The 15016-nt window shown below is 46.9% G+C and overlaps 1 protein-coding gene across 1 annotated transcript in view; it reads right to left on the minus strand.

Moving 5' to 3' along the window:
- SCGN (secretagogin, EF-hand calcium binding protein) overlaps window positions 1-13592 on the minus strand; it is a 35440-nt gene extending 21848 nt beyond the window's left edge. The window contains exons 1-6 of the mRNA XM_045865943.2: window positions 13511-13592; window positions 12606-12676; window positions 8327-8419; window positions 5132-5221; window positions 1144-1200; window positions 642-719 (exon numbers count right to left, since the gene is read on the minus strand). Coding sequence (XP_045721899.1) covers window positions 642-719; window positions 1144-1200; window positions 5132-5221; window positions 8327-8419; window positions 12606-12676; window positions 13511-13592 — 471 coding nt within the window. The remainder of the gene's footprint in view (window positions 1-641; window positions 720-1143; window positions 1201-5131; window positions 5222-8326; window positions 8420-12605; window positions 12677-13510) is intronic.
- Between the last annotated feature and the right edge of the window lie 1424 nt (window positions 13593-15016).

Consider the following 15016-nt stretch of genomic DNA (forward strand, 5'->3'; position numbering starts at 1 on the left):
ACAAGGACCATAGCAAGCGCCACAATAAGACCTAACATGTCTCATGTCCCAGACACTTGCCCAGTGCTTCCTCTGCACCAACTCCCTTTGCCCTTTCTGTAACAGGGTCCTATTAACCCCCCATTTTATGGATGAAATAAGTAAAATTGAAAGGCTTAACAATCTCCCAAGGTCATAGCTAAGACGTGGCAGTGGGGGGACACACATCTCCCGTCTATCTGACTCTCCACCACTCTAAATCAACACACTAAATGAATAGAATTGTCCACGGTGCCAAGAAGTGGCTCCTATGTGTTTGGTCCTGGTTGTCTAGGTTTCTGATTGTCCATATTTACCCGTTTCTATGTGACTTCCAGTAGGATTGAGCTCACTGGCCTGGTACCTAGTAACCTGATGTTGACTGGACTTCTGGTCTCCCTAAGGATGGGTGAACCACTTCCCGTCTCCAATACATGCAGCCTCAGCCTCAGAGAGGGGCTAAAGTGGCTCAATTGTAGCCAATGTTTTGAGAGTTGAGGTTTCTCTTGCATTCACTTGGTCTGCGGAAGTTCACTGGGGCGCTTACTCTGCGCCTCTGGTTCTGGGCCCCGGGGGGGAAGGGGGAAGCTGCCCTGTGGAGATGCCATCGCTCAGTTACTTACCATGGTGCCAGTATATTCTTCCAGCTTAGCCTCAGAAATGGCCTTTTCGTGGTGGAGGAAGAGGTCTCGGAGGAAGTTCTGTGACATCAAGAGAAGAGCCACATCTTATATGGGAAGATCTCGGGAGGCCTTACTTCAAAGATTGTGGTTCATTTTTTTTTTTTTTTAACAGAGAAAATAAAATGCTTTCAGCAAGCAATAAATCCAAGAATGGGGAGGGCTGTCCCTGCTTAAAAGGAGCTCATAGAACCCAGAGAATAGCTCCAGGCATGGAAAAAGTGTCAAAAATCCTCAATTATGTGTCTTTCCTAGAGAGAGCAATAACACCTGTACTTTCTAAACCTCTTAAACACAAATACTTTTTTTTTTTTAAGTAACACATTCAAACCCATATTTCTTGGGCCCACAGAAATGAAATTCACGATCCATGTACATCAAAGCCCCTCCCCCCAGCGAGAGCCCCCAGCCCCTCCCCCCAGCGAGAGCCCCCAGCGACACGTACCCGCAGCTCAGCAGCTGATACAAAGCCACTGCTGTCTGCATCGTATTTGCGCCAAATCTGAAACACACGAAAGCCAGGCATCCGTTTATAAATCCATCAGCCATGCAAACAAGCACACACCCAGGGAGGTCCCGCAGGACCGACACCGGACTCTGTCCCGGGTCCGTGCGCTGACGCTGAGAATGTGGCCTGCAGCTTCACCAGGAAATTGCACACAAGGTGGACAGGAGGCAAATCCTGGGGCCCAGGCAAAGGTGGAGGCTGTCAACTTGAGGCACCTGCCTAAAACTAAAACCCTTAGTGAAAGGGTGAACCCCTCCAAAATAAACTGTGCTTCCGGAAGGCCCTAAGGAATCTTCCCTGCGTGGCCTTGGCTCTGGGTAAAGGGAATAAAGCATCCTGGGTAATTCCCAGAGACAAGACGAGCCTTTCGTTGGTTTTAGGGTTTAAGGGCAGCATTCATCCGGCTAAGATACGATTACCAAACTGGAAGACAGAACAACTGAACACTTTGACAGAGACACTGAACTGCTTTCTCTAATAAGTGGTGTGATTTGGACCACCTCGGATTATTCCATGTGTAAGCCTCACGGGTTGGCGAGTTCTCGAACTCTGGTACAGAATCAAAAAGTAGGGCGCCTGGGTGGCTCAGTTGGTTAAGCGACTGCCTTCGGCTCAGGTCATGATCCTGGAGTCCCAGGATCGAGTCCTGCATCGGGCTCCCTGCTCGGCGGGGGGTCTGCTTCTCCTTCTGACCCTCCCCCCTCTCATGTGCTCTCTCTCTCTCTCATTCTCTCTCTCAAATAAATAAATAAAATCTTTAAAAAAAAAAAAAGTAGGGGCGCCTAGGTGGCTCATTCAGTTAAACATCCGACTCTCGGTCTCAGCTCAAGTCTTGATCTCGGGGTTGTGAGTTCAAGCCCTGCTTGAGCCCTGCTCAGGGTAGGGCCTACCATAGAAAAATTTTAAAAAGAAAAAGTAGCACTAAGGTTGTTTGTTTTTTAATTAATTAATTAATTAATTAATTAAACAGAGAGAGAGCACAAGCAGGGCAAGCGGCAGCCAGAGGAAGAGGGAGAATCAGGCTCAACGCTGAGCAGGGAGCCCAATGCAGGCTCCATCCCAGGACCCTGAGATCATGACCTGAGCTGAAGGCAGACGCTTAACCGACTGAGCTACCCAGGCGGCCCTAAGTTGTTTTTTTTTTTAACTGACAGATTTTCTGTAAATGTAGAATGGCTTAGCTGAGTCGCCCACTGCAGGGACCTTAATTCTTGACCCCGGTCAGCCAGCCCTGCCTGAGCACCCTGCAGGGATAGTGGGGATATTGATGGGCAGTGAGAAGACTGAGAAACCTCACGCCTCGTAGTCCCTGAACTCAGCCAGACTTACAAAATCAACTATTTAAATATAAATTATAATCAAACTTTTACTGGGTGACTATACCAAAACTAAGAATAAGAATTTCAAATAATAAATAAAACCATTTCCATGCTTTTTTAAAATGTTATTCTCCAAACATTTTCCATCTACCTTATCTTATAATTTTACTACAACTGAGCCAGCCATTGGAGGCCCAAAGGTTTTTATGCAAATAATGTGCACGCCTATCTTTAAAGAATGAAAGCAAAATAAGGAGATTTCCAGGCAAAGAAAGTTTTTACCAACAGAATTTAGTACAGGATATACTCTAAGAAGGAGGAACACAAAGAAGGAGACTCTAAGTCACAAAAAGCAATGGTGCATAAAGCAAATCTTGACCGCATAAAATTTGTGGGGTTAAAGAAAACAAGACAGAACTCATATCCTGGACAACCACAACAGGTGAGCTGGGTACCATATGTCAGGATTAAAGTGTTTTAAGGTCCTATGGCTCAGGGGGAACGTAAAGGCATTAACTTAGAATTTTTAAAAATATACAGAGGATAGTGATAGGTTATAACAAATTTAACTTAAAAAAAATTAAGAGTCTGAAGTTAGATGTATATATATTTTTTAACTGGGTAGAGAAAGGGAAAGCTCTTTGTTACAGAAACAACTGACCAACTAGAAAGGAGGGGGTAAATGGAATAAGTTAAAAGAAAAACAAAAAGATAGGAAAGCTCCATAGTGCTCTTTCCTTTTTCCCATTCCTCAAGATTATTCTATACTAGGCAAGGCCTAACATTTTAATACTGTTTTTCTGATTATAAGAGTAAATCATATTCACTGTACAAAATTAACGAACTACAAAAAGGAGAAAACTACACTCTGTGGATATACACCCAGCCCAGGTGTATCTGTGTGTTTCCTTTCCATTATATTTCTATTACACACATGACAAGACTAACTTGGAGGTCATATTGTCTATACACTTGGGCAATCTGTTTATTATTTTCATTTAAAATTTTCTGAGAGCATTTTTAAGCACCACTAAAATTATTTTGAAAATGTCACTTAAAATAATTTGTAAATAATTATGATTCTGTGCACAATTGGAAAATATAAAAGTACAAAGAATATGAAAATCATCTGAAATCTTACCACTTAAAAGCAATCAGTGTTTATCTTATGTGTATTCACCTATGGTCTAATTTATGTAGGTGTTAGGGTGAACCATTTTTTATTATTATTTTTTTTAATATTTTATTTATTTATCTGAGAGAGAGAATGGGAGACAGAGAGCATGAGAGGGGGAGGATCAGAGGGAGAAGCAGACTCCCCGCTGAGCAGGCAGCCTGATGTGGGACTCGATCCCGGGACTCCAGGATCATGACCTGAGCTGAAGGCAGTTGCTTAACCAACTGAGCCACCCAGGCGCCCCAGGGTGAACCATTTGTTAAATAATACTAAGATCATAATGCACGCACAATTTTGCTTCTTAACATATTAACGCATTTCCTCCAAATACAAACATTTCTGATTATACCCTTAAGATAGATGCCTAAAGCAGTAGACTTATTAAGTCAGAAGGTAAAGATATTTTTAACTTTGGATAACGACACTTTAAAGGATCCTGATTACATTTTTGCAAAATTGCTGTTCATGAAATTGTTACAGTGTGCATGCCTACCAACAGATCATGAGCGTCAATCTCAGTGCTTCCTTGCTGGCACCACGTATTTTGTTGATCCTCTTAAAATCCTTACCACTTCGATTAGCAAACATTAGTTCTTTCAAATTTGCATTTCTTGGCGACCAGCATACATTTATTGTCCATTCAGATCTCTCCTGTGAATAGTCTATGCACGTGCTTGCTCCATTTTATGACTTTCACTTGGTCCGAAGTAAATGCAGTCGTGCAAAAGGGTACTAAGCTATTATCTCCTAAATGGGGACTTGGTAACTGTTTCAGGAATGGGCCCCCGGCTGCAGTAGCTGCCTTGAGTCTGCTCTGACTTTCCTGGTCTTCTTTCTCCAACAGATAGTAACACCTAGAGGCTGAAAGAGGAGTTAAGAGGAACCACTGACTGCCTTTAGCTTTCTCTCGAGCACAGCGATTGCAAACAGAAGGCCTGCCGGCTGGATGGGCTCACTAGTGAGTTACGTTTTCATGGTATTACACCTTCAAAACTAGAATGAGTGGCCAATATATAAAAACCAGTAGTTTCACGTAGAGTCTAGATGTCCAGACAGCATGCTGAGAAGACAGCAATTCGCTGGAGCTCCCCCAGGTTCTCTGCTTTGGATGGGGCACCTGCTCTCTGGCCTCCAGAGTTCCCAGCCGACCCCCGTCATAGTCCTCCATGTCGGCCTGCCGGCCTGTTGTCTGGGCCTCCTCTAGCCCAGGCTGAAGGACTCTGTCATCTCGGGAGCAGCCTAGGGCAGGGCACAGAACACACTGGGGCTTGGAGCCTGAGTTCTGGCTCATCACCAAGGGCTTCTTTGCTTGGTCTTATCCTCTGTGGGCTTGGGGACTGGGCAGGAGTGGGGGCCACCACGGTCGGTGGCTGGGATCCTGGCCTCTTCTCAGTCCTCATGCTCTGTAGAGACACAACCCAACACTTACCTGCATAAACTCCACACTGCTGTCCAAGGGGGTTTCCTGACGGAAGAACAGAAGGAAGTTTTCATCCTCAGACAAGAACATGTTGGCAAGCTAAAGAAACAGAGAGAAATAGCCGTCAGCCACACTGGCCAGTGCCCCCTGGGTAAAAGCCATGGTGGGACATACTATATAGGACAGGAGGGCTTGGATTCCTCAGGACTGAGAGCTCAGATGGCAGTTCTGGGCCCGCGACTGCCATTTTTGACTCACTGATGCTTCCAAACAGCATTGTACTGCTACTAGGTAAGGAACACGGTGGGTATCTCTGCCTCCCACGAGTTTACGACCCAAAATCATAATCCTAATTTTAATAATAAATTTGTCAGTGCTTAATATGTCCCAGGCACTGTTTTAAGACTCTCCCGTATTAAAATAATTTAACTCTATCATATAATAGAAAATTAAAATAGTGAATAATTCTTATATGTGCCACGAACTGTTCCAAATTCTTACAGATGCTTACTCGCTTCATCCTAACCACAACCTAGAGCGTACCCAGCACACGACCATTATTACTTATTCCTTAAGGAAACTGGAGCTTGCCTCAGTTGCATGGCTAGGAAGTGGTGGCACCCGGACTAGGGCCCTACTTTCCAGCTTCCCGCCATGCTGGGGAGATGCTGTGCACATGGCACAGACAGGAGCGACTGCCGTCGGTGTCCCGAGTGTCCGCTGTTTTTCTTCTTCTGCATATCGGTGTCTCTGTGGTGCTCCCATCGTTGGTCCAGGTATGATCCATTTCTCCCTCTTATCTGAGCACCACTTCTACTGATTGATGTCACTTCTCCCATGAGTAACGGTGACATTTTCTTCCCCTGCGCGACTGTAACTCCCGCGTCAGCACGTGGGTGTGTTTGGCTGGGCTCATCCCATCCTACCATACTGTGGTATGGCTGGCTTGCGTTGTCCCCCGTAAAGAATGGCCATTCCTTCTGTCTCCGCGGTGAGTGGCCCGCCACAGTGAGTCCAGACAGAGGCTGTTGGTGGCTGGTTGGCATCGTGAGCCCACACGCTTACTCACTTCTCTACTTGGATGTGGGTCTGCTCGAGGACCTACCGTGTGAACGAGAGCATTCATATTTTGAATATCATATATCGAGTAGCTAGGACGTGGCAGGCACTGGCGACGTGCTTGTCATTTATGATCTCATTAAATTCTCATACCAGTCCTACTGGTCAGTATAAATACCCCCTTTTATTCATGGGGGCAGGACATTGCAGTGTCCGTGACAGGCTTCAGGGTGGATCCAAATTCCTTCTCCACTGCTCGCCTGTTGTTTGATCTGGCACAATTTAATCGATCTCTCTGTGCCTCAGTTTCCTCACTTGTAAAACGGGGATGGTAATGTTTATATCCTGGTGCTAATGTGAAGGCCAAAAGTAAAACGAGGCACTACTTATAAGCAAAATGGAGCAAAATTCCGGGTACAAATTAAACCCTCAATAAATGCTAATACCGTGTTGATGAAGCCCATGAACCAGAGGCTCGGGAGAAGTGACTTGGCCAAGGTCTCACGTTCACCGCGTGGCCTTGGTGCTGTCCCGCCTCCCCCCTGCCGCAGGGGTCTGGGCCGACGTCAGCTAGAATCGGCATCTGCTCTTCAGAACGACATGTTTTTTCACATGGGGTGGCCCAAGCCAAGAGACCAAATTAAAATGTGATTCAGCGTCCTCAGCCTTTAGAACCCAGTCTGTCTTCAGCTTTGACTGGAGCGGCACAGAGGGGCCCACACAAATCAGACGCACAGATAACCCTCCAGCTTGGCTTAGGCTCTCAGTTGGGACCCCTGCCTCATCTCAGTTGTGCTAGAATATCTAAAATGTGTCCAGGCGGGCTGATTTTTATGTCTCAACAACCTGTGATTGGAGTGAGACAGAGACAGCAGGAGGATGTGGGGGGGCCCAGCTACTCCTTAAGCTCACAGGCTCCAGAGGCTTTAAGGCGCCTGGGACTGATGTAACCCGATCCCATCAGCTTGTCTACAAACAACACCTCCGTTATGTGAGTTTGCGGGACTCCATGACCGATGGTTGGCACGGTGTCGAGGTTGTTGCCGGGTTTCCAAGTGCTTCCAGAAGCCCTGCCTGTTGTTAGTAAGAGAACACCATCGTTTCCAGGCACTTCCCATGCTTCATTTATTCTTTCTTAAGCCCACCCATATTTACTGGGCGTCGCTAAATGTTCCGCTCTGCTCCGTGGGCTGGAGAACGCAGCAGTGAACCTGCGGTCATGGGTCCTTCGCTATTTCTAGCTTGAGGCTTCCATTTACTTTTCCTTGAACGGATACGCGGATTGCTTTACATCAATTATACTATAGTTGTTGGTGACATATATAATTTTTGCCTTGGAGTGAAAATTTTGGAAACGCTCATACATCTAGTGTTCTGAGAAGGCTGCTTCCTTCCTGGCGAACACGTCTACTTTTTAAAAGGAGACATTATCTTGCCATATTATCATAACTTTCTGAAGAGAAAGGTACTATGTGGGCTGAACTGAAGTGAGATAGCTGTTGTCCGTTTTGTCCCAAATGATCTCCTGGGCTAGAGCTCCCCAACCTTCACTGGGACCTGATGCGGGAGTTTCAACTCATTTCTTGTTAGTCAGTTTTTCCTTATACCCAGGTTGGATTTGAACAGCGCACAGCAAAGAGACACATTGGATTGAGTAACTGCAAGGCCTCCAGCATATCAACGCCCCAGTTCTAAAATAACTATAAATGTTGCTTGACTTAAAGAAACTGATATGGGGGCGCCTGGGTGGCTCAGTTGGTTAAGCGACTGCCTTCGGCTCAGGTCAGGATCCTGGAGTCCCGGGATCGAGTCCCGGGATCGAGTCCCGCATCGGGCTTCCTGCTCGGCGGGGAGTCTGCTTCTCCCTCTGACCCTCCTCCCTCCCATGCTCTCTGTATCTCATTCTCCCTGTCTCAAATAAATAAATAAAAAATCTTTAAAAAAAACAACAACAACAAAAAAAAGAAACTGATATGGGTTGTTAAGCAGATGGAAAAGGAAAGGTGATTACTTCAAAATGCTGGGTAGGTCAGCGGCCTGGCAGAGAGTTCTAGCTTCCCAATCAGATGTAAGATTTGCATTATCTTTCAGGGTAATGACAGCCCAAAAAGGCTCAGTTGAGAAAGGGACAGTCGGGAAAGGTACCTCTTTCATCTGCACGCGGCCATCTCTAGAGACATCCTGGGGAGCCATAAATTGCTGTTTCATTCTCCGCACATTTTCTTCCATGCCTGCCTCCTACAATAGTCCAGACAGAACCACATTAAAGCCACCGGGATTCCAAAAATGTAGTCAGGATATCAAATATTCAGAGCATAGAGCCTGATCATTACATTAGTCTACCCGGAAAGCAGGTTACTTAGCCATTTAAAGCGAGCCTCCCATGTTGAACAAGGGAGAACAGTGGTGGAGATTTCTTGAGCAAAGCACCCCTGATCAGAATCCTGAGCAGGTGAGACCTACTGGCTAGTGAACTCCTAAAACATGAATGAAGGAAGAGAAGCTGAGAGACTAGGTTTTAAGGGGCCTCAGACTGATGTAACCCGATCCCGTCAGCTTGTCTAAGGACAACACCTCCATTAAGCTCATTTGCAGGACTCCCAAGTTCTCTTCCCAAGAACTCAGATATTTTGTTCTAAGTGAAACGCCCAACTCTTTTAGACTGCCAGTTTGCCATCGCTCATCCCTTAATCTTCTCCTAGGGTCCACTGAGGAAAAATAATTAGAAGGGGAAAAAAGTAACAAAGTAGTTGTTGAATTACCAAAGATGCCGCATCTCGCTTCCACCTACATTTTCTACATACTAACTTGTTCTTCGTCAGTGGACTGCAGGGTTCGTACAAAGAAATATGACGTATATAATCAACAGTGGAGAAGGAATTCTAATGGAAGAGCTGAGAGGCAGAAACACTCCGCAGCAGTGCCAGATCCCAAGACTCCAGACCCCAGCAGCCATGCTAAATTCAGTCTCCCTAATACTTTCCCTAATCCGATCCCGCACTATCCCTGCCAACCAGGCTTCCTCCTGAGACGCCCCACTACACAGAGAGAGATCAGCATCTCTAGTCTTGGCACCTCGGACTGTGTGTGTTTGGGTTTGGGTTTATGGCTTGCGTACTTGCACCATATAGAAAAAAATGTGATGGAGATCACTCCACAAGGTGGGTCTTCACTTTGCATTTCAGGTTGGCTTTCTAGATTTGCAGATCTGCGGGACAGCCGTCATTCCTGTATCTCTGAGATAGCGTATCTGTGGAATGAATACATGGTTCTTTACGGTGGGCTGGGCCTTCCCAAAGGACATTAGTGGGCATAGGCCACGTGGGTGGAAAATTAAGTTTCAAGATAAAGAAACCTAAAGCCAAAGAAGCTGTGGCCTGAGTCTATGTGCTGCCTTTAGTTTGAAGCAATAGAACCTTGACTTTTGTCCTCTAACTCCAAAGCCCATGACTATCCCTTGGACTTAAAGCAACAGAGCCTAGGGGCTGCCTCTGTTGTATTTCCCAGCCGCGCCCCCCTGCCCCCCTTCTGTGAGACTCTAGGCCCCATCGTCTCTGACGCGTGGAAGGAGGCCCAGGATGCGCTAGAATTTGACAGGAAGGACGTGGACACAGCCCCAGAAAGTGATGCTCTGCTCTGCACTCGCTCTCTCCAGCCCTAGTTCAGAGGCCAGTTCTGAGCATTTGAAAGGAAAGGGGGGGGTGCTGAGGGAAGGGGTGAGTAACAGGAACAGCAGCAAAAACAGCCGATGGCTCCATTAAGTCTGTCCCTGCAGAGGCCCTGAGAAGCAGGGGATCACACGGGTTCCTCTCCGAGCCTGAGCAGCAGGCCCCTCGCTGTTGGCAGCCCTAAAATTCCTTCCTCCGAGGCCTCTGTGACCTGCTAATCAGGGAGGAACGTAGAGCTATTCAGGCCTCTGAAGAATGGCTTGCCACTCCTGGAGGCCTCCCGGCGGCTGCTTCTCTACCCGCTGGGGCATCCCTGATTAGAGGCAGGGGTCACAAATGGGGACTGTCACTCAGCTTGACGCACGTCCACCTGGGAAGTCCCGCCCTCTGATTAAGGACATGCTTAGGGCCTACTCCTTTCTCGGTGGGGTAAAAACCCAGAATCAGGAATCAGGACTAGTTTCCTTAATCGTGGTTGTCCAGGGAGCATGGAGGGCCCAGCACAAGCTCCCATAACCGCACTCCCCAGGGTAAGGTCTCAGCATTTTGAGACAGAATAACGGCAGACGATGACATTTTTGGACAATGGCTTATACAACTGATCTGCCTTCAAAAGTTCTCTCGCAGCCACGTGCTGAGAAGAGGAAGGTGGAGTTGCTGCCCGAGCCCCCCGAGACCGGCCTGTTAGAACCCTGCCCTTCCCCCGCCCCCCCGGGACGGGCAGTCACTCTTCCTGGAGGGACAGAGGGTGAGAGAGATACCCACTGACTTAGGGTGATTTAAAAATGCAAGATCCTAGGCAAACCCCAAATGTACTGAAATTCCTCAGGGACGGGACACACAGGGACACAGGACACTGGTGAGTCCCTTGTGTCTTCTCCTACAAGGACCATGTCTGCCCCTGCGTGAGAGGGCAAGTCCCCAGACTGGCTCTGAGGGACGTAAGAGATGGAGTGCCCAGCAGGAAGAGAGGCACCCCTCTACTCCATCACCAATGGCAACAATGTCTCCAATGTTAGCCAAAGCCCCAGACGAAGTTGGCTCCTGGTGTCCTTGGCTCAGAGCAGACCCTTGCATTTTAGTAGCCCCAACCCCACCTCATGACAGAGAATAAGACACTCCTTCAACATGGACAGCAACTTTTCTCCTTCTTTCCTATAAATCACGAAGGCAAGGAGCTTCTGGAAACGTGTGAAGTTCTGTCTCTGGGAGGTTGGGTTGGGTTCCTGGACCATCCAGTTTATTCCAAGACTTTGAGTGGTTCTGACTTCATCTATTTGTTTTCCTCAAATACTCCTGTCCTGCATGACAAAACGGCGTCTGACTCATGGGTTCTGGAACGCCCTGAGCCCTAGTATTTATGGCAGTTAGTAGGAGCAAGGCAGAGACGGAGAGAGACCGGGAGACAAAGACAGAGAGTGTTAAGGGAAAGAAGGAGAAGAGAAATTGATAAAAGACAAGAAATGAGGGGCAAAAAAAAAAGATGAGACAGGTAAGAAATAGAAAGGAAAAGAAAAGACAGGGAGAGGAGGGACAAGAGAGCTTTGAGAGATGGACTGCAGATAGAAAGAGAAACAAGGGAACAGGAGAGACAGTGAGACATGGGGAGACCTATAAGACAGAGAGATGAGAGACAGAGAGGTCAGAGACAAAGTCAAGAGATGATGGAAGATAGGGGCCAGGAATCAGAATGAGAAACAGAAATAGGCAGAAAAATGAGACAGACAGACATCAAAAGAATAGGAGAGGCAGAGAGAGAGAGATCCATATACATAGAGACAGAGACGGAGAGACGAGGTCTGCGCGGCTGTTGGAGGCAGAAGGCTCCTCTTCTGTTCTCAGCTGTTGCCCCCCCACCCCGCCCCGCCTGAAAACACCCTCACTAAGCGCTCCTTGGTGGCACAGAGAGCCTCGTTTCCTTCTTTGGGCTCCTATAGGAAAAGTGCAGGGCACTTTATTCTTCTGTGTAAACAGTTCTCTACCTGAGGATAAGTGATCTCCACAATTCACTGTAAATGCTACCGTCTCCAGAGCTACTCCTCTTACCATGCATCCCCTGATGGAGTCTTGACTAGGCTCTCCCATCCCTAGGCTGGGGTGTCTTTGTATGAGCTTTTCCTCTGCTTTGGTACAGGGATCTTCAAAAGTTAATCTCCATCTCTCAAGGCCAGATTCACCATCAGGGAGGGACACGGACATGATAGATGGGTTTATGTTTATTATACCTGGGCTCTGGGTGTATTGATTATTTTCTGGTTTGTCATTCCCTAAGAAATCTATAACCTCTTCTAATAAAATGAATAATGGAAAAATGATTTTAAAAGATCTATTTGCTTGTGCTCTGCTATCAAAGGAGTATCAAATGCACTAACCACTCAGAACCTCAGAGCTCTTAACATCTCTTCCACCTTTTTGAACAAAGTGAGCTGCCTTATCTCCATGTTTACATCCATTAGCAGAAACATAACCAAGGAGACGTGCAAAGCAGAGTTGTTTGAATCTATAGTTAGGGTCTCTCCAGGGGATGACAGATGTTACACTGAAATTCAGTGGCCAGCACGTCTAATGCTACAGTTGTACTTTTATAAAACCTGCTTCAATTCCTCCATGTTGCTAGGAGATGGAGAAAAATTACACGCAGGCAAGGAAGAAAAGAGGTCAGATGAGATTAATAGGTGCAAATCAACATGAGACTTGGATGCTGCTTGTATTTTGCTAAAGGCACATAAATTAATGCTTCATGCACAAGTACTTACCTCAGTACCCAGTGTCGTCAACACGTGATGAAAGAAAGCATCGAGCTCCTTCTCTTCTATGTAACCTTTTTCTAAATGCAACAAGAGATGCATAAGTGATAGTCACTTACATAGAATGACATGTAACATTTACTATTTATCTAAATTGTTTTGAATCTCACAGTCTGTATAATCCCCATGGATACTATTTCAGTAACTATGTGCCGGTGTCTAACCTCTCGGAGACATGGATTTGAATAGTAAACACATTCAATAGTAAATGCTCTGTGCTGGGTTGATATGAATATTTGGAAAAGGAAAGCAATTAAATACATATATTTTAATCCACAGACAAACATGAATTTTAGAAGAAATCCAACCCAAGGGCTTGGAAGCTTGGGAAAATTTAACAGGTGTAATTCTTGAATCTTACTTTGCAGAGTCAAAGCACAGTTTAGCTATTTTCTTTATGGTTGCTGAAATATTACTAAAGATAAAGCACATGTTAAGTGGTTCCATTTTCTTTTCAAGTAGACTTTTTTTTGGAGGGGGAAGTAGCGTCTTTTTGAAAATTGGTAAAATTCGTCCTCCCTTTGAAGAGCACCTTTAGGGAGGGCTGACTTCAGACAGATGCCTGCCAGCCACAAGCCTAAATATATGATCTGTGTCATATACGGCATATCATCTTAGACAGACACATACACACACGCACGGATTGGGAGGGGGACCAAGTCCCTCCCCTGACCCTGAACTTACACAGACGTCTAGATGTATAGCTCCAGTGTACCTAACATGTTTGGTTTGGTGTACCGCATTAACAACACTGGAAGACAACTTTCCCTGCGAGGAAAAACGAGGAAAGACGGAAAGGGGCCGGGCTGGAGCCACGTCTACACCTGAATGTGCCAGTGGCGTGTTCCACTTACCATCCGCGTCAAAGCGCTGCCAGACCTGCCAGAAGCCCGCGGCGTCCAAGCGGCCCTGAGTCGCTTCGCGGGCGCTGTCCATGGTGCTGATCACGAAGCTTAGGCACCTGCCGGCAAGGAACACCTGGAACTTTGATAGCGGCTCCTTCCTGGCTCCCTCGCCTGCTTCTTTGCCCTCTGGTTTGCTTTGAGCACCTGTCTGCGGGGGCGGGGGCAGGGGCGGGGACGAGGGTGACTGGCGAGGCGGCGGGTGGCAGCGCCTTGGCGTCGCTACAGTCCCTAAGCCCCGACCGCGGAGCCCGCCCCCCTGCAGGCGCGCGGGTCCCCGCCCCGCTCCGCCCCCGCGCACCCCACGGGGGGGCCGTCGTCTGCCTGGGCGCTGTGGGGGACTGGGGACAAAGGCGCTGTCCTGGGCCCTCCATGGCTAACTGCCTTTGCCCTTTAAATTGTTTGCCACACTCAGAGAAAATATTCCCCCTTACCTTTGACTGAACACCCAAACTTGTGCCCCTCTAGAGAAAGCTCCTGCAATTAAGGTGTTGGAAGAGGTGTCCGTGTTAAGGCCCTTTGGACCTGATGACTTAGAAATAGTGTGTGGGGAAGGTGGGGGTGAGGTGGAGAGGGGTGTTAGTGGTAGTGGTGGGAGATTACCAGTAAGCAAGGAGACCCTCAACAGCAATTATTGGCCCCTGAGTATTTAGAGCATGCTTATTGTTATGCTATAAAGCACCACAAGGACTTGCAACTAAATAGGGATTCTGCAAGGAACTATGGTTTAACGCAGGGTACCAGCATGTTGAGGGAAATCTAAACCATGCCATGTTCTACCAGGAGAAGAGAGTGGGCGGGGAAACATGGTGGCCAACTGCAGAGCTCTTAGGTAGAAGACGTAGATGATTGTGTTTGGCTCATAAAAGCCTCACCAAGATCAAAGGACAAAAATCATTTGGAGGAACAAAGAACTCTAATGATCAGAACTGTTCAAAACTTGACTGGTTACTTTGTGAAATAGGGAACTGATGAGTACTGATGGCTTCTGACCATGGGCTTCGAACTTTTGGTTGAGGAATCTATAGAAGGAGCTTGGGTATTAAGAGAGTTGGACAAGATATAGATTTTTCTTTATGACACTGACTCTCACATTAGCACTCAAATTTATTTTTTAAAAGCCCATATAGGGGCGCCTGGGTGGTTCAGTCAGTGAAGGGTCTGACTTTTGATTTTGGCTTAGGTCATGATCTCTGGGTTGTGAGATCGAGCCCCGTCTCTGGCACCATGCTGGGTGGAGCCTTCTTGGGATTCCCGCTACCTACCCCCCACATACACTCTCAATCTTAAAAAAAAAAAAATATGCTAAACTGCAGTAGTAAAAGGAACATGACACCCCTGGTCAGACAGTCCTAAGTTGGGTTTCCCAGCTCCATCACTTGCTAGCTTTGTGACCTGGGCCATTAGTTTTCATCTGTCTGAGACTCTGTTTTCTCATCTATAAAATGGGGATTATAA

This window comes from Mirounga angustirostris, unplaced genomic scaffold, assembly GCF_029215605.1.
Source record: "Mirounga angustirostris isolate CCGP_5_RB_7025 unplaced genomic scaffold, mMirAng1.0.hap1 SCAF_8, whole genome shotgun sequence".
NCBI lineage: Eukaryota > Metazoa > Chordata > Mammalia > Carnivora > Phocidae > Mirounga > Mirounga angustirostris.